The sequence below is a fragment of the Ruditapes philippinarum genome, unplaced genomic scaffold, assembly GCF_026571515.1.
Source record: "Ruditapes philippinarum isolate M1 unplaced genomic scaffold, ASM2657151v2 ctg3340_1_1_1_1, whole genome shotgun sequence".
NCBI classification, from domain to species: Eukaryota; Metazoa; Mollusca; class Bivalvia; order Venerida; family Veneridae; genus Ruditapes; species Ruditapes philippinarum.
The window spans coordinates 110,935-132,769 of record NW_026859239.1 but is presented as its reverse complement, the minus strand read 5'-3'; the positions used below and the strand labels follow the sequence as shown (position 1 = coordinate 132,769).

Below are 21,835 nucleotides of genomic sequence, written 5' to 3'. Positions count from 1 at the left end.
CCTTATACGTATTTGAAATATGTTTCTACAAGATCATTCAGGAAGACAGAAAAAAGAATAGGCGATAGGTTTTCACCTTGACGGACACCTGTTGCACTTGTAAAATATGTTGATAAACCCTGAGTGCTTTTTACACATGATTTAGCTTTGTCATAAATATTATAAATTACCCTAAGCATTTTACCATCTACATTGTGCTGTAAAAGTTTCATCCATAAAAAAGTTCTATTTACAGAATCGAAAGCTTTTTTATAATCCACAAATGCACAATATAATTTCTTATTCTTACTAAGATAAAAAATCAACTAACAGTTTCAAAGTTAATATATGATCTACAGGTCCATAATCTTTACGAAAACCAGCATGCTCTTCACATAACAATCCTGAATTTTCTAGAAAAGTATAAAGTCTGTTATTAAGAATACTTGTGTATAATTTACCTAAACATCTTAAAATAGTGATTCCTCTGTAGTTGTCTGGGTTATTTACATCACCCTTTTTATAAATAGGAAAAATAACTCCTTTGCACCAGACTTCTGGGACACATGCTGATTCAAAAATGATATTAAACAATTTATTTTGAACAGGCAGCATAATATCTTTAGAGTACTTGATATACTCATTCAATATATTGTCATGTAAAGAACAAGCTTTATTATTACTTAAATCATTAATAGCATTCAATATTTCACTGTTAGTTATAGTAGAGTTCAATTCAAAATTATAATCTGAAATATTCCATGGTTATGTCAAAATCAACATTTTCTCCCTCATTATTTTCATTCAATTTACTGAAATGTTCATAAAAAGCCTCTGCACTAATATTAGACATAATTTTATTTCTTTCTCCCGAGTATTTATTTAGTAAAGACCAATATGCTCTTGGGTCTGAATGACGTAAATTTCTAAACTTATTATTAATAGTTTTATTATACTTATGAAGCTTTAAACTTATTTCTTTTTTGTACATTTTACTTGCACTTTTTAAAGACTCTAAACTTACATTGGAATTGAGACGTCTATATTCTTTTTTGCTTTCATGTATATAGATCTTTTTTCCCTACATTCCTGATCATACCATGGTTTTGTTGATTTATAAGTATCATTATCCGCATGGACATATCAGTATTTAACGCATGCGCATATCGGTATCAAACGCATGTGTCTATCAGAATTGAACACATGTAGATAAAAGAATTGGACGCATGTACATGAACATGTATTAGAATTAAACACTTTACGACCAAGAATTCATGAAGTTGAAATTAAGAGTACATTAAGTTGAATTTGTGATGTATAAATTCAAAGTTAAGAAAAATATGTACATTGTCGCGACGTGACGTTGGAATTAGTGATATTCATAAGGATTGCTGTTGTTCCTGTGAGAAGCTTTACAGTCCTTTCTTAGCCAGGAACAGATTCGAGAATGTCTTAATAAGCTTATAGCTTCAAATACAATCTAACTAAAATAAATTCGTATAAACTAAACTAAAATATAAACTCGTCAGGTTGAATTCTTGAAATCATAATCATGAAGTTGAGTCATGAATTCGTGTTGTTGAAATCGTGAATTCGTAAAGTAACGGAATTGATATCGTGAATTCTCAATGTTAGAAATTGAAGTTGAAAAAATTGTGTTATTGAACCTTTGAGTTAATGAAAATGAAAAATGAAAAATCTTATTCTTGAAGTTGAAAAAATGAATTCGTGTGATTGAAATCGTGAATTCGTGAACATGAACTTTAAATCGTGAATTTATGGAACTGATCGTGAATTAATAAAGATGAAATTCACACAAACAATTAGATGCATTATTTAGCATTGCTTGAAATTTCCATTCGTTTTAAAGTATTCTGAACAGAAAAACAGATTTGATCGAATGATCGCTTTTAACTTATATGTACATAACAGTTACTGTGAGTAGTAATATATCAATATATCTAGTTTGATAATTTTTACATTTATCTAAATTTAAATATTCTTTATTTCTTTTATCTTGAAGTTTCCTAGAGAAAGATGTATGATATTTAAATACACTAATAGTTATTGAAACTCAAATACTATAACACCGAATAGATATCTTTATTCATATTGTTTACACATAAGTTAATGCATTTGCATGTGACATTGTTATTTTATCATGTCAGTTGAATGAGACTCGTACTTATCTAGACAAATTCCACAGATGATAGGACTCAAATATTGATACTGACTTAATACGATCTTTAGATTTAAAACTCATAAACTAACTATCAATGTATACTCTTAAATAAAAAAGAAGAGGCATGGCATTATAAGCGTTTAAACATAGAGGTGGGACTGGTATTGTCCGGTGCCAAGAACAAACGATATCCATTTCTTTCGGTAAATTGAAACAAATATTATAAAATATGATAAACAAGATCAACAAGGAAAGGCAGCGTTCAATGAACGCAACCCCCACATGACCCAGCAACAAGAACCAATGGCAAGGAGCCCAGGGGGACCCCAAACAAAAACAGGACAGGGCAAAGACAGAGCACGGACAGGTTAATCATGAAATGATAATTAATTTGTAACTGATTAAGATTACTTTCCTTCAGTGCAGCCATTTTGAAATTTATTTCATAAAATTTAATGTTTACTTCCAAATATCAACATTTTCTCTGGTATCAATAAATCTAATTGGCAAAGTAATATTGCAAGTGATTAATATACCTCTACGTTTTCCCCATCTACTCATAGATGCCCAGTTTGTTGTTGTTGTTTTTTTTCACAGAGAAAAGGATCTTTAAAGATCCTGTATGTTTTGTGATTGATATTTTTACTGTATGAATACTTTTTTTTTATGCGTTTATTTAAGGTCGCCGCCGGAAAGCCCATATGGGCGACCGTACACTCCAGTCGGGTCATCCTAAAGCGTCCCGCCGAGATTTTTCGTCGATTTTTTTCCAGCTTTATTGGTGGAGGAAGACCCCAGGTGCCCCTCCGGGCATTATTTCAGGCACGAGCGGGCACCTGGGTAAAACCACCGACCTTCCGTAAGCCAGCTGGATGGCTTCCTCACATATAAGAGTTCGACCCGAGTGAGGATCGAACCTACAGTGGTGAGGGACCTGTGATCTCAAGTCGAACGATATAACCACTCGGCCACGAATACCACACTAGCAAAAAATTATATAATGTACATATTTATGCAAATAAAACAATTTTCAAACATCGAAGAATATGTAAAATGTGTACTGCAAATATTTGTGCACATTATATTTAATCAATAAATTACAGGCATTCATTTCTTATTGGAAAATTTGACTTAGAATTTATAGAAAATATATTTCTAATTACCTCCCTTTATTTACATGAAATGTTAAATTGGGTAATATCTTTATAAATAATGCTTATTGGTACTTACAATATTGACAAATCTTAATTTGAGCATTATATTTATGAAATAAAACCATGAAAAAATTGTGTTACAGGATCTTTAAGAATTTAATTATTGAGCATACTTTATGCTCATTATCTTAGATGGTGTGAAGCTTTGCCGCTTTTCCTAAAATTTCATTTATACTGAAAATATACTACCTTTTTTTCGTACCCGGTATGCAGTAAATACCGAACATGAACAGCAACGCTTATTTGACTTTTGCTATACACCGTGACATGTAAAAGTTGAATAACTCACTATGGTACGACCGGATAATGTAAACGTTTATAGAGGCTATTCGTTGCCAAAAATCCAGCCTTTGAAACTTGACAATGCATACTTCGGTTCTACTAAACAGATAAGTAAAAATCTAATTGTCTATCCGAGAGTTACATACTGCACTGGTATTAAGTATTTTGATTATCTCGCTTTGATAAAATGAAAGCTGTTAACATGCAACTTAGATAAATTGCACACTGTATTTATAAATGTATAATTTCAAATTTGCGACATGTAGAAATGTAAACGATATAGAACGTACACAATACGTTTAATGCTGTGCATCATGACGTTGAGAATGTAACTGCGTCAACTTGACACACTCAGGTTTACAACACCACACTTTCCTTTTACATTCTAACGCGATTAACATTTGTAAACGTTTTTGCAACTTCCATATATGGAATTATCACGGAAATAGACGAAAATAAATAGGCGGAGCCAATTTCACGAAAGCAGAATATAAAGAGAGGTTACTCTTGCTGGTACAAAAATATTTCAAATTATACAGAAACTGTTACATCAATCTTGACTTTGAACATCCTCTGATTTTGTTAAAACGTATTCTAGTACAGGATATTCAAGTAATGCAAAATTGGTTAAGATATAATGTAAAAATGTAACAACGTATATACTGATAATGAGCACAATAATATGCAAAAACTAAAGTTGGTGAAATAACATAAGGAAATGTTTCCCATATATAATGACACACACCACTATACATTGATATAAATGATAGGGTTTTGTGAGCCACCGCAATACTCTTACGCATATCTATTTTTTTTTTTTTTACCTTCAGCAAATAGTACTAGAATGCGATACATGTAAGGCACTTTTGGCAACACGAATAAAGAGAACTGAACAATAAGCCTGTGCTTTCTTTCTTTAAAGGACTATGTTGGGTTGTAGAAAAACTCATATTTTTGACCAAGTGTATAACCACGAAACAATGCAAAGTTTACTATCGATAATTCCGTTGTATAACCAAAACTTGTGAGTTTGTCCCATTTTAATGTTGAAATAAATATTCAGTGTATCATGACAACTCTGTTTGCCTCCATTGGGAGGTATTTTGAGTCATAGGATGTGATTTAGCCTTTTATTGTTAAATATATGTAAGCTGGCGTAGGTTAAGGTCTTTTTATGCATTGTGCTGAATCAATAGCACCTCTAAAATATGTGTATACAAGCTGTCATTAGCTGTTACCTAGATTTGCTGTCTAGATTTGCTGTATATATGATCAAAAACAGAGAACTACTTTTATGTACATGAAATACTACATAGAATATTTATTAAGTTTTGTAAGTGATGCCTTTCTAAGAGATAAAATAAACAAGGTATACATAAATTGATAATCAACATACATACATTTGGACTCATTTAAATTTTACTTATTGAAAAATAAAACGGGAAAAATAGGAAAATATATGGTAAAAATAAAAAGTTATGTACGAAAGGGTACATACAACTTTGGTTATAATTTTACTATTGTTAAAAGTTTTTTTTCTTGTCAAGTCATACGCTAGAATTAAGGTTACTAATATAATAGTACTACTAGGAAAGACAGCAGCCAGAATTTGGTCTGTATTAGTAATTCGTCGTATCAAAATCTCTATCAGATGTTGACTTGAAAATTTGAAAGTGGTAAGGTAGCAGCTTAACTGTAAATGTTACTCATTCCTATGCAAATTGGAATACCATCAGTAAAATTTATTTGTCGTTGAATATAGTCTTTTCAATAGTTTTCACTTCCTTGAAAAATATTTAACCCCAGACATTATGTAACCTGGTGTTTTTTGGGGTTTTTTTTAAGTTTCTTTTTTCAGGAAATGTGGTGTCTACAACGTTTTAAAACTTATTTGCCTATATTCCTTTAAAGTCCGCTGATGTTGATTGTAGGCAATCATGCAAGTGAATTATGTTTAGTAACTAAACACCTAAAAGGTATGATCACAGACACTTGGGGTTTGGAGCTCAAAACGCCTTTAAAATCCAAATAAAATGCATATTTGTCAATCCCAGGACATGTACTGATCATATATATCAAAAAAAACTTAATATAAGCCGTTTTGAAAAAAAAATCATATTTCAACATCTATAATAATACACAAGATAAAAATGTTCGCCGGAAAAATCCGCACCCCTACCGTCATAAACACCATGTATTTTAATCCATTTCCAAAATTTTCACATAATCCTTTGGTCCATCGACACAGAAGATATAATTCTTCACGATGATGGTCAATTTTAAACTTCAACGGTAATATAAACAACGCAACAGCCGAATTAAACATCAATATTCTCGCCGTTTTTTTTCAACGACAAAAACTTTCGATAAATTCAATGGACCAGACGGCTATGAACGAAGCTATCCGATTATGTGGCCCCAGCTTTGCCGTGTGCAAAATGCGCAGCGCTTTTAAGTTTGGGAACCACATAATCGGATAGCTTCGTTCATAGCCGTCTGGTCCATTGAATTTATCGAAAGTTTTTGTCGTTGAAAAAAAACGGCGATACGATAAACTTTTTGTTAACGACTCCATTTATAGATACGATGATCACAATGAATGTATTGTTTTTGTTGGCAACAGACAACGTGGTACACAAACACGTGTTCAATCACAACATGAGCAAGTAAACACCGGGGACGTAAGCCGATTGGTTACAAATCAAGCGGGAAGAAGTGAAACACAACCACGTGACATATCAGCTGACTTGAGACAGCCAATAACATCTACACGACAAACGTCACAGGATGAGTATCTTTCTGATTCGACGATAGAATAGCAGGGCGGCCAAGGCATACCAAATAATCACTCACCTGGAACTGTAAACATAAAAATACTATGTATAGGATAGATCATGAGTACCAGTTGGATGTGAGATTTATCAACGAGCGAAGCGAGTTGATAAATCTCACATCCAACTGGTACGAGCGATCTATCTGACTTAGACCACATGTAGTTTTCTCTGTTTATTTTGAAGATTAAACATGCGTAAACGTATTTTTTCTCCGACAACTACATAGGGATATCCAAATATTTCTTATTCAATCTATTTGGCCTTATTGTAGGCAAAAAAAAAAATGCACGAGAAAATAGCATTATTCATGTTCTTTTATAAGTTACTGAATACACACTCTTATGAATGATATATGTAAGAATCGTTTATTACCGATTCTAATTAAAATATATTTCTTACGTTAAACGTTGTTTGGCGCCAATTTATTTAACGTTACGCGCTGAATAGTTAAGCGCGTCATTTTGACGTAATTGTTGGTTATGAATTTAAAAGGTAACTTCCGTTATATGTAGCGGCGTTAAACGTTAAAGCTGAAACTGTATTTTAAAGGTTTCGATGTGAAAGACATTATAGTCGAGAATCGCTTTGTTTTATGCTGATGTGTGAAAATAAAAGATATATAGAAGCGCATACTCGAAAAGTCTAGTTGTTATCCGAAATCCTTTACAATACAGTTTCAGCTTTAACGTTTAACGCCGCTACATATAACGAACATTTCAAAACAGTACATTTACAATGTATGGATTTGTGCAAAGATACGGAAACGTTTGAGACTTTAGAAAATAGTTATATAAGCCAGCAAAACAATTTTGTTGAATGTAAGGAACAATATACGGAGTGGATTAAATGTTTAGATTCGGCAGCAGACGATGATAACGTGTCTGTGCGCACGAGAGCTAGTTCGGTACAGTCATCACGTGCAGCTATGCAAAACGCAAAAGCAAAGCGGCTTGTTGCAGAACACCGATTAAAAATGTTGAGAGAAAAACAGAGACTTGAACGGCAGCAAAAGGAAATAGAGAATGAACGAGAACTATTAGAACAGGAGAGCGAGATAGAAATTGCTAGAATTGAGGAGTCAGTTTTTACTGAGAGTAACGAAGAAATTCCAGTAAGTGCACGAATTACGGAACAGACGCATCAGGAAAATGAACGTGTCATAGATGCTTCTACTTCCGGTCACACAAATGTACCACGTGATACTTCAGATAGTGCAGGATCTCATGTGTTTTTACAGAACAGATTCGATGGTGAGTCCGTATCTAAGGTTACAGAACAGTCAAGATTTAATGGTAAGACAGACAATACCTTAACTTCCGGTTCGAGTGATAGCAGTAATTCAGCATTTGAGAAACTAGCAACAATATTACAAGAAGGGTTTAACTTACCAAAGCCCGAATTATTAACATTTAATGGTTCTGCGATAGATTATTGCAAGTTTATCAAGAATTTTGAGACAAACGTAGAGGCAAAAGTAAGTGATGATAGACTTAGATTAAGCTACCTTATTCAATATTGTAATGGTGAGGCGAAATCATGTATTGAAGATTGCGTATTGTTAGATTCAAATGAAGGGTACAGACAAGCTAAAGCTATTTTACAGTCACGTTATGGTAGGCCACATGTAATTGCCAGAAATTACATTGATAAACTGTTGTATGGCCCTCAAATTAAAGCGTCTGATATTGACGAAATATCTAAGTTAGCATTAGATATGCAAAGATGTCATATGACACTATCCCAATTAGGTTTTGTTTCTGATGTAAATAATTCAGAAAACTTAAGACGAATTGTTAGACGTTTGCCTATGCATATGCGAACCAAGTGGGCAGATATTGCACATACAATCTATGAGTGCGGCAAAGAGCCGAGATTCTTTGATTTGTTGAAATTTGTTGAAGAAAGATCACGTGTTGCTTGTTCGGTATATGGTATTGATATTGTTAAAGAAAATGTACCATCCCAAGTAAGAAAACAGCCCCATAGTCTGCCTAGTACTTCTGTTAAAGGCAAAATAACTACCTTGTCGTCATATACTGAAAGTGATAAACACAAGAACGAAAGAAAATGTTATTGCTGCTCTGGTTCATGCTTAGACTTAGCATCATGTCATAGATTTAAGAAAATGACTTTAACAGATAGAAAGAAATATGTTGTTAAGAACAGATTGTGTTTCAATTGTCTTAAACGCAATCACATGTCTAATGAATGTAGGAAAGAAAAATCATGTACTATACCTGATTGTAGCAGCAAACATCACACATTATTACATAGCTGGTTCCCGGTAGGTTCTGATAAATCTGTAACGCAACCTTCAATAAATTGTACGGCCACAAATGGCTCATTTTCTAAAACATGTTTGGGGATTATACCTGTAACTGTTAAGGGTAGGGACGGTTACTTCTGTCAAACATATGCCCTGCTTGACGATGGCGCAGACAAAACCCTGTGTGACGAAAAGCTTATAAGGAAGCTGAATATATCAAGTAGGCCAGTTACTTTCCAGATTTCAACTGTTAATTCAACAAGGAATGCAATACACGGAAAAGAAGTTGACCTAACTGTGAGTCCTATTTCCGGTGAAAGTGAAGTGAAGCTTCACAATGTTTGGACAGTAAAACAATTGCCTATTTCTACGCGATCTGCAGCTACTGCCGATGATATTAGAAATATACCATATTTAAGTGACTTGAATATTCCGAACGTGAACGTTAATGAAGTCATGTTACTAATTGGCACGGATACACCGGTAGCACATATTCCCCTAGAGATACGAACAGGAAGTAGTAATGAGCCATATGCTGTGAGAACGCAACTTGGTTGGGCAGTTCGTGGACCAATACCATACAATAATTCAAAACATAATAAATCAGACAACAAAAGAACCCCAATTAACATTAATTTCGGTCAGTCAAGTGACGCCATACTACAACAACAACTTGAACGTATGTGGACGTCAGACTTCAATGACGCATCCTATAATGAGAAAAATTCCATGTCAGTTGAAGATAAGAGAGCACTTGGAATTATGGAATCTACACTTTCTCGTGTTAATGGACACTATGAAATGGGATTACCATGGCGACAGGATGACACAAAATTGCCGAATAATTTAGTGCTTGCGCATGCGCGATTGAATCACCTGAAAAGAAAACTTTCTCGTGACAACGTGTTACACGAGATGTATACCAAAACAATGACAGACTATATTGATAAAGGATTCGCAAAAGAAGTGACAAATAAAGATACGAACTCTGAACAGATATGGTATTTACCCCACCATCCTGTAGCAAATGTGAATAAGCCCGGAAAAGTGCGTGTTGTATTTGATTGTGCGGCAAAATATAAAGGTATTTCATTAAATAGTCAACTTTTACAAGGTCCTGATATGATGAACAGTCTTGTAGGCGTATTAACCAGATTTCGACAAGAAAAGGTAGCTCTTTCCGCTGACATAGAGGCAATGTTTCACCAGGTATGTGTATGTGAGAAGGACTGTGATGCCCTACGTTTTCTATGGTGGCCTGGTGGAGATTTATCTATAACACCCATGACTTATTGTATGAAAGTCCACTTATTTGGAGCAACTTCCTCTCCGAGCTGCGCTGCGTATGCGCTGAGAAGAACTGCCATTGACAATGCAGAGAGATTTGAACCTGCAGTATTATCAACTGTAAAGAGAAACTTTTACGTAGACGACTGCCTGAAGTCTGTAGAATCTGAAGATAAAGCTGTTAAACTTGCAGCAGATTTACAGTCCCTGATGAGCTTAGGTGGCTTCAGAGTCACAAAGTGGATAAGCAACAGTCGGAGGGTACTTAATACGATTCCGGAATCTGAACGTGCGCCGACGGTCGTTAGCCTCAACCCTAGAGATGTACATGTAGATGGCATTGGGCTTGTGGTAGACAATAGTGTTCCTAGAGGACAGTGGCCACTAGGCAGAGTAACCGAAGTCATTAAGGGACTAGGGATGGGCATATTCGTAAATGTAAAGTTCAAACTAGGGACTCAGCTATGATAAGGCCAATCACAAAGTTGTGCCTTTTAGAATGTTCAGACTAATTATTGTATTACGCTGAAAATATTTCACAAGATTATGTTAATGTTTAAAAGGATACATACTGTGTATTAAATAGATTGTTTTAACATTAGCAAGTACTTTAATATAATGCAAGATTTATTGCAAATATAATCATTCTTATGAACATGAAGTTCGTTGCAATTTACATTTTTGTATCGATAATATATTGTTTATTGATATTAAATGATTTGATGAAATTAAGATATTTCATGGAGGGCACTGTAAGAATCGTTTATTTCCGATTCTAATTAAAATATATTTCTTACGTTAAACGTTGTTTGGCGCCAATTTATTTAACGTTACGCGCTGAATAGTTTAGCGCGTCATTTTGACGTAATTGTTTGTTATGAATTTAAAAGGTAACTTCCGTTATATGTAGCGGCGTTAGACGTTAAAGCTGAAACTGTATTTTAAAGGTTTCGATGTGAAAGACATTATAGTCGAGAATCGCTTTGTTTTATGCTGATGTGTGAAAATAAAAGATATATAGAAGCGCATACTCGAAAAGTCTAGTTGTTATCCGAAATCCTTTACAATATATTTCGCATTCCATTTTAAATTTCTATCACAAAAGGTGCAGTCAGGAAGAATTTAACATTTCTGAATGTGATAACATTACGATTTCGCACCTTGAGTTTTTGTTGTTATTCCTCGTCGCCCTAATTCCATAATGATGTAAGTCGTATTTTACCATTTTGAGAAAATCGACTTCAAAGTTTTAACAGGCTATATCTTCACACTTACTTAACCAATTTTAATATAAAATACATCATAGTGTGCAGAATGATTTTAACTTTTACACTTTTAATTACGAAGAAGTTCTTGAAGACAGTTTTTTAAAAAATCAAAATAAAAGAAATGAAAAATCACTGAAAAATATATTTTATTGACAAAAATACAAGAACCAGAATTCTGTAATAAGTTACAGCAATGTGACCCTAAAATATCATTACATTTAGGAGTTAAAACAGTGTGAAATAATGACTATTTTACTGTTTTATACTAAAATTATATTAAATTTAGACGTAACTAAAATTGAATGCTTTAACGAATAGTCTGGATCCACATTTATTTAGGCACCACGGAGCATGTAATGTGATCAGGATCAAAACAGTAAATTTAGTCTTAAAAGTCAATAATAGAAATGCAGGCAATGCGGTGAAGTGTGAATATTTTTGTGCATTTTAAGGTTGTAATTGAACTCGGGCTTCATTATCTTATGACCATTTACATGAAATAGCGAGCCTTGCAAATGAACAAAAAAAAATAAATATTACTGATTTTGTAAATGTATCACATTGAGTTAAATAGAACGAAATCAAAATTTAAAACATCGTCATTGTATTGATATTTACCACATTAAATAGCAAATATTTATCACATGATATGCTATTTTCACATTAACACTGTGCACTATAAAATATTTGGAATTCAGATTTACTTTTGGTTTCGTTTATTATACCATTAATTCATTCCAAATTCAATTTTGAATACCTATTACTTGCATACAAACAGCATGTTGAACACAATTTGACTTATAAAACACACAAAAATGTTTGAAAGATGTAACTGCTTCAACTTTGAAAAACAACATTAACAATGACTTCCTTTCTCTGTAACATGAAAAAGAATAAACCTATGTATTTTACTTTTCTAAGAACAGCATTACTTAATGTTTTGTTTAAAAGAAAAAAGAAAAATATGAAACACAACTCAAAGCTCACAAATTTTCAAAGATGCTACAGATCTGGATATGGTGTTTCAATGAACTACTGTACTTCAATTACTTCATACTAGTATATTTATATATCAAGTGGCATACAACATCTTTACATAAAATAAAAATTAAGTATACGTTTGCTTTTAATGTTTTTAACTGAACTGTTTACATCAATAACTCATTCGTATAAAAGCAATGCTCAATATCTAAGAGTTTCCGTCAAATATTAATTCTATTTTACTTCAACAACCGTTTGATGAAAAAAATATGACAATTTAAAGTTTCTTAAATGTTTTATATGGTCTTAAGACTTTGTAACATTTTTCACAAAATCATTTTTCTACGTTTCAATCGAATGACAATTTCTAACTAAGCATATTTTTTCTTTCTTTTTAAAAATAGTTTTGGTAATGGATAATTTTCAGTTCAAAGGTTCAAATCACTTGATAATTAAGTACAAGTAGTATTACATTATGAGTTGGAAGTAGATGTACCAGAATTATTTTTAACTTAGAAACTTAGATTAATTTTGCTTTTCATGTTCTAATTATTTAAGAAATTTTAGCATAAGATTATGTTGACAAAAAGGTATAGACTGACACCCTGTTGATTTATGCAAAATAGCTGAGTAGGTCAACAGGGTGGCTTTCTGTTTAATAAGTATTTGTTGTGCAAATGACGTCTCTTATTCAACGCTAAATGGTGCATCTGAGACAACTCGGTCTCAGCTTTTAAACTTTTGTTATAGGGATATTATCAACTTTAACCCACCATATAGGCTTTGACGTTTGGACGTACTGTTTTAAGAACACAAACGAGTGATGTATGACTGAACACTTCTGCCATTTTAAAAGTGTTTTGTCTTTCTTTCTATATGACAGTGGGTATTGTTAACCACTCTGGATTGCATAATGCCTTAGACAGCAAAACTTTTGATATTTTTGTGATCGTTATATGAAAGTGCAGAATTTTGAAATTATGAAAATTATGAAATAATTATTATGAAATATGAAATAAACATGATTAACATAAATCAACATCAGTTATGAGTGGTAAAGTATATGTGTAAATTTCATTCGAATCACTTATCACCAGTACAGAAATTTGTCTTATATAGTAAAACAAAAACATTGTACAAAATGTAACAATGGCAGTAGTATATTTCTATTTGATGAGTTTTGTTTGTAAGTTAAAAGTATAAACAATCTTATGCAAAACCTGATTGTCCGTATTTAATGGTAACATTGATCAATCAATCATATAATCAATCACATATCAAGTTATTAACAGTTGATACTTGTGAATATTGAAAGTTTGTATCAATTTATCCGATTTCCATGCTATCCGAATTTCATAACACAGCATGGTGCTTTGAATTAAGCTCAAGGGTTAAGAGTAGTTATTATTTCTTTTTAAGGTTTGAAACAGTTCAATAAAAAATTAATCCATAGATAATTAGATAACATCTAAAGCTAAACACTTACATGTTATCAAGAAATATAAAACGTAAAATGTCATTCCTGATACCTTGAAAAATCTGCCATTTTGTCAAAACAGCATCACGTGACTAGAATCTTAACAAACTATTGGTTCAGAAGTTACGATATTATGGACTGTATTTTTATCACAATTTTTGGACTTACAGCACTCTGACCCATTCAATATATTGTTACAGGCAAGAACCAGAGTGATGTTGATCTTACCATTAGATAGAGAAAAAAATTACGAACATTTTGATACCAAACACTCATTTTTTTCAAAATTGGAGTTACGACACTCTGGAAAAAGGGCGACGTCCTGTTGATTCCTCATTTAAATGATTTAATGACATAACACCGTACACAGTGCTTGAATAAGAAGTCAAGAAGCAAGACTGCTTACCGAAAAATGCTCTTAGACAGAAATCATGGGTGATGGCCTGTTAACAAGAGTGGGCTCGTTGGAGACACTGGCAGGTAACTTTCATTAAATATTTTCCTTAATGCTTAAAGGGATACACAGGCATAATTTTCATTTCTTCGTTTTGATCTTTTTTCATTTATCTGTAAATGTCCTCAAAATGAATACACTAGGCAGTCACAGGAACAAAACTTTTCTCCTTGTAAAGAATAAAATGGTGGTTTCCTAATCTGACCCACGCGGGTCAGGTTAGAGTGTTAAGATTTTACAATAATTGTCACAGTGATATCTTGAAACGTTACATGTCAAATGAATGATTTAGGTTTGTTTCAATAATACTACATCTACAATATATGTTATTGTAACTTCCATGGTTTGTTCAAGTCACATTACTAGTTTAAAAACTACTCGGTGAATCTGTCGGCGTCTAAATTTCTTTCAACATATATAAATAGTTTTACGCTTCAAACCTAAAATATATAGATTATTTACAGAAAATCTTGCTGGGACATTTAAAAATGTCATTTTAGCGTGATTCGAGAACAAAAGATAAATTTGATATTTTTGCCATAAAGAGCAAGGTTCACTAAGCACCAAAAATGGCCCCATCTTAGATATTGATAAAAACCTAAAGGTGTATAGTACAATGTGTTACATTTTCAAAATAGACATTTATTAGGCATTTCTGGTTACTATGACGACATAATGACGTCATAATTAGAGCACCTGCTTGATTCAATTAAATCACAAATTTGACGACAATTTTCATACAAGACTAATAAGTGTGTGTGTTTGACTGAATTAAACTCATAAAGATAGCAATATATTTCTTATATATTGTAAACAAAATTATAGTTCAGTTAAAATTAGACTATTGTGTCACAAAACTAATATAAAAGATAAATGGAGCTCATTTCGGATATTCCAAATTCGGATATTTAGAAATAAAAATGTGCATGCATATTATTTTTCGCCTAACTAAATGTATTTATTTTTACTTTTATAAATACTGAAAGTTTGTTCATTTTTTAATAATAAATGTCTAATTTGCTTGTTATATTCATCTACTTCTTATATTACGCTCAAAATAAGGGTGTATAGGATCAATCGCAATTTTAACGGCCTTTTTAGTCAGTCTTTAGACAAGGACGTTGAACATAATAATAATAATAATAATAATATAATAATAATAATTATTATTATTATTATTATATTATAATAACACAAAACAGATAGGTATTTCTGTCTAACCTAACTAAACTTACACTGAGTAACTATATACATGTAAGCAAATAGTATGTAAATACTAGGAGTTGTTGACTTATTCCAATGTATAGTGTAAAAGTCTGACTAAATTAATTAAGTAAATTTATAGATATAAAGTACGTTAGAATTTTTTTGTCAAGTAAAAATAATGTTTGACTGTATGCTCTTTTGGAGTATACGTAATATTTGATACTGAACTGCAAATTCGATACTATTTTCTTTTATGAATTATGATACAGCCAAATCCAGAAATGATTTGTGTTATTTATAATTATGGAAATCAGACTTTTATTACAATTGTAATGTAATGATCCATGACGATATGAGAACTCAGAAAAAACAAGAGCTGTCACAGAACGTGACAAATGCCCCCGAAGGATTCTAGTTCTAAACCAACTATTACATGTTAAGTGTGTTGGTAAAAATTGACAAAGTTTGAACCTCAGCAGTGAACTATAAGTTATACAAAGAAACCAAGGCCTTGTTCACAACACATTGTCCATCTATGGTGACTTTATATTTTTAAATAAAAATTGAAACTTTCATGTATATGGAAGTTACAGAGCGGACACAACAACCACCATTTATATGTATATAACATAAATATTGAAAAAGTTTAAACCCCAGCAGTGACCTTAAACTAAGGCGTAGGAACACGGGTCTTAAGGGCAACACATCATACATTTATGATAATTTCATATGTGAAATAAAAAATATAATCCTTTCATGCATATTAGTTTCAGAGCAGACACGACCATCTCTGCCTATATGTATATTAATATCAAAATTGACAAAGTTTGAACCCCCACAGTGACCTTGACCTAAGTCATAGAAACCAGTCTTGTTCGCGACACACCATACATCTATGGTTATTTCATATATGAAAGAAAAATTAAAATCCTTTCATGCATACTGAATCAGAGCGGACATGACCACCAATGTCTATATGTATAAAGCCTGAATGACTGACGGAATGACAGACTGACAGACGGACGGTTCGATTTTAATATGCCATCCTTCGAGGGCATAAAACATTTATTTACATGTATTCATAATTTATGTGACATAAAACAACTCTAAGTAAGATTTGGTTTATATCATTCCAATATGCCCTTACATCTACATAATGAGTGTAAATTAAACACTTAACATAAGGAAGCCTACAATCAAAAATTTAATTTAGCATTGTCTCTATTACTGTTACTTTTAACGATTCTCTTTCACACTGTATTGAATGGCTATCAATTTCAAAATACAGCTACATGATCAGCAAGATTATCAGCCCATTTTCTCACTCCTGACTGAGTCTCACAACTCCTCATGGTGTCCATATGCGAGGTACCATGTAACGGTGGAGACATAGGAACACATTCAAACTACATGTGCACCAGCCATAAGAAAGGCAGTAATACACATAAATGCTGTCATTCGTGTAGATAATCCAATTCGTGTAGTTATGGCTGCTTACATGTATGCTCTGCAATTTCGTGCACAAAATAAAAGGATCCTTTTGAATTGTGAAAAATGACAAGTCAAGACTTTCTGTCTATTTATTCTTGGAAACAGCTAGAGCTTAATACCATGCTTTTTTCTCATCCTGGGAAAGTGTACTGAACACATTTCGTCCGTTGACTCCTAACATAGTTCCTACTTTGGCAATTTCTTGTGAATATTTTTTAATGAGAATAATACTAAATTATTTAGATTTAAAACTTCTTGTTGAATTTTTAAGCAATTGAATGTCTTACAAATATTTAATACCTTAATAACTATGAAATAGCACTGACTTAAAATGCTAAAAATCTGAAGGAATAAATGCATTAATGAAATAACATATTATTTACTGAAAAAGCACTATCTATTTTATTAATTATTAAAACGAAAAAAAAAATAAGAGTTCATGATCAAGGTTTTGAACTCATTTCTCCTGGGTGAGAGGCTCCCATGCTACCACTGAGCTAGTGCCACATTACGAGATGTTATGACATCATTTAGATGGTAGTTTTACATATACATCAATGCAGACGATGTGGAATTATAAAGTTTAAATACTCTACATACAGTACTGTATCTTTAAATTGTTTTGAGACTTGCAATAATTTTATTTTCACAAAGTAAATTGAATTCTTCTTATCTACCTTTTAAAAAGACATAAAAACCTCTTAATCACTGTGTTTAAACGACCACAGTTGTTTGTTGTTGTTGTTGTTGTTTTTTTGTGAGGGCGAAAGAACCGGACCCAGATCAAGTATTCAGCAATAAAATAGCTTGAACAGCATAACTTCTTTCAATGAATCAATAAAATTACATAACAACACCTTGCTAATTCTAAGAATGAAATATTTAAGGCATAAGTAGAATTTCAGCATTTATTTATAAGCGTTTACATATAATTCTTTTAACCTGCCAGAGTTTTGTTTACAACCGTTACAGTGGAAACCGTCGAACTCGTACCAAAACATAATCGTACTTATTTTAGTGAAAGTGCTTTTAATTTACTAGAAATGATTTTCCTGCAAACATTTATTAAAATATATGTTATGAATCATATTTCAACAACTTAGAATAAAAATTAATAATGTTGAGTTCAATATACATGCTCCATGATTTGCATTTACTGAAATTAATGCCAGAAAAGGACGTTTAGATATTAGATAAAAATCTTATTTTGGAATAGAGTACAGGCAAGCCCCAACTTTATATTGATATAGTTGAAGCCTTTGATACATTACAACACAAAGGTGTAATGATTTTGTTGGGGCTGGACTGTGCTGATACTTTAATTTTCGTTTAAAACACCAAAAATACGTGAATTTTCCTAATTTTGCTGGAAATAGGGGTATTTCCATAGAACATAAATCATACTAAATGTAAACATATGTCTATAAATTCATATTTTTTGAACAGTTTAAGGATTGAACTTATAAATAAAACCTAAAAACTAGAACTTTTCATCAAATTATTTTTTGCCAAAATCTTGGGCAAAAATCCATGGTTAGTGAACCTAGCTCTTTGCCTGAGTATCCCTTTAAAGAACCCTAGGGCTCAGGATATTTATTGGTATTGTTCGGCTGAAGTTGAAAATATTTTACTTGACTTATAGATTCGTTTATTTATTGCATGCTTTATAGACATCCTGCATTGACTTTTTACCTCATTCATGAACTTAAAAATTATTACAAACGTCCCTCTTAAAGCATAGCATTTCCCGCAGCCCAGTCACCGTACGGAAACTCCACCCCCTTGCCCACCAGTGGAATCCCCTCTTCCAAAACCAGTAAATGAATGTACATCTATAGTGTCTGATATTAAGAGTGAGCCGGGCATAATTCAGGATGCGATTATTGAAATCACAGTGCCTGAAAATATTAGCACAAAAGCGGTAGTAAAATTTAGATACAAATATAGATTTAAATAGATTGATAAACGCATTTCATTTCATTATTTTTCTTATTTACAAATACAGTAACTATTCTTGTAAAATAATGAAATGTCGAAATAAATTGATCAAAGGACTTTTGCTATCTATTTGTTTTTTAAGAAAGGAATTTTACTATTTACTTTACAATATAAATAGAATTTCCCCCCTCATAAAGCGTGCACATAACGGGTTTTTCCTTTCAGTTGAATACAAACATAATAGTTATATCAAACACTTTACTGTGATGTGTGGGATATATCAAACACTTTTTAGCCTCTCTGATTGGCCGAGAGGAAACAGCTGTGGTCTAACGTGGAATATCGGCGGATTAAATAAACACTGTGACAATATTGATTTAAAGTGTTTTCTCAGTTCATTTGACATTTTTTGCTTATGTGAAACTTGGAGTAAATTTAAGGGGGAATATGAAAAATTTTTCATACTCACATACTCATTTTGATTATGTAAGAAGCATGTTACCAAATGCCAAGCGTAACAGTGGTGGTGTAAGTGTTTTCATAAGCAATATAATCTATAAAGAGGGCATAGTTCATCATATCTTTTCAGAATTTGAGAATTGTGTTGTTTTGTTGATTAACTTCTCAGAACTTTATCATTGTATCGATATCATTATATATTTTACATACATATCACCTGAAAACTCAGTGTACTATGATAGAATGCTTGAGAAAAATGGCGTTTTACAAATGTATAATAATATTGAGAAAATTAAGTTTGATTATCCAGAGGTTGACCTAATTTTGGGCGGAGATTTCAATGCTAGGACCCGAGATTTTTTAGATTTCATTCCTAACGATGATCTTCATTATGTTTTTGGTAATGTCGATTATGAATGTAGCTATTTTGAAATTCCACGTCAAAATAAAGATATTATAAGAGGGAATAATTTTGGTAAAGATTTAGTAAATTTTTGTTGCATATTTGATGTTCACTTATTAAATGGCAGGTGTCATGGTGATATTAAAGGGGAATATACATGTTATTCTAACGACGGAGTTAGTGTTGTAGATTATATGATTGTTTCAACAAATGTTTTTCAGTATGTTAAATATTTTAAAGTCTTAGATAAAGACGATTCAGACCATTTTCCTATATGTTGCAATTTAGAATTTAAGATAGAAATACCTGTGCAAGATACACTTTATCAAACAAACACGTGTACTAATATTAATATGATAAACTTCCGCTGGAAAAATAATTATAATTAAATTTTCGTGAATAGTTTACGAAACCTTTTACATGAGAAAAATGATACATTAATACAAAAGCTTAACGAAAACATTGATGAGTATATAAATTTATTAACTCAGATTTATCATGAAGCTGGCGAATGTATGAGAATTAAGTTTAAATTTAGTTCTAATCAACCTGCATGGTGGGATGATGAATGTTTTAGATTGAAGAAACGAAAATATCAATTATTACGTCATTTTCGTAACACAAATACACAAAATGATTTGAGATGATATAAAACTAGTCGTAATGAATTTAAAATATGCTGTGATAAAAAGAAATTCGAATACCAAAGTAAAAATAGATATAACTTAGTGAACAGCACTGATGCCATTTCTTTTTGGAAACAATTGAAATCAGCCAAACCACAAAATAATATAACAAGCAATAGCATTTCTTTTAAAGAATGGTATGATTATTTCAATAAACTATAACTGTATGACACAAACGCGGTAAAAGTACCGACACACGTAAATAACGAACATGTATCTTCTGATGAAAGTACGAATTCGCTACATTTACCTTTTACATTATGTGAAATTGAATCAGTTATTTCTAAACTTGTAAATAATAAAAGTTCTGGATTCGACGGGATTCCTTCTGAATTTTTTAAATATTCACGCCAGGACATCGGGGAACATTTGTTACTGCTGTTTAACACACTTTTAACAACAGGAAATTTTCCAATTACTTGGGGTCAAAGCATTATATGTCCAGTTTACAAATCTGGGTCGTCTTCCTTACCGAACAATTATCGGGGCATTTCTATCACAAATACAATGTATAAAATATTTTCTGGCGTTGTTAATAAAAGGTTATATAATTGGGCTGAAGAAAATAATAAAATAGACAAATGTCAGGCAGGTTTCAGGTGTAATTACTCAGCTATTGATAATATTTTTTGTTTACAAGCCATGATACAAAAATACTTGTCTAAAAAAGGTGGTCGTTTTTATTTTTTATATGTCGATTTCCGAAAAGCTTTTGATAAAATTGACCATTCAAAATTATTTGATTCACTACAGAAAATAGGCATTCATGGTAAATTTTTACGGGTTTTAAAATGTATGTATTCCGATTTAAAGTCTTGTGTGAAAACACAAAACGGTTTAACTAATTTTTTCCCGTGTAACATAGGAACAAGACAGGGAGATAAATCTAGTTCGACTATTTTTATTATTTTTATCAATGAGTTGTCTATCTTACTTAGACAAAATTGTGGCACAGGAATATTTATTACTAATGATATACCTGATATATTATGTCTAATGTTTGCCGATGATGTAGCAAACTGTGCAGAGACTGTATCTAAATTACAACAACAATTAAATGTAATTGACACTTTTTGTTGGCGACGCCGGTGAGCGGCGTCGTCTTTTATGGAATGCTTTTTATTTTTGCCTATGGAAGGAGCTGTTATTATTAGCAGTTAATTTCATATTGTGTTAACTATATTTATTTTGATTCGTAAAAATCAAGTAAACAAATATGTTGTTATATTTGTATTTAATAACTTTATATAAAAAGCATGTGCATTGTGATATAATTTTCACGAAATTGCAGGCTCTGATTAACAGCTTGTCCCTTTGTTTTATTGACAATACTAAAACCCGGATTTCGAATATCGTTGTGGTCTACATTGATGCTCATTCATTTATATATTTTCAAAACTTTCCTACAAGAAGAAAGTTCACCTGTAA

The 21,835-nt window shown here is 32.0% G+C and overlaps 1 protein-coding gene across 1 annotated transcript; it reads left to right on the top strand.

Annotated features, from left to right (window-relative positions):
• The first annotated feature begins 7,230 nt into the window (after nt 1–7,230).
• LOC132755746 (uncharacterized) lies at nt 7,231–10,512 on the top strand. Its single transcript, XM_060746662.1, has one exon. The coding sequence runs from the start codon at nt 7,231–7,233 to the stop codon at nt 10,510–10,512; it is 3,282 nt and encodes a 1,093-aa protein (XP_060602645.1).
• Nucleotides 10,513–21,835: the final 11,323 nt, after the last annotated feature.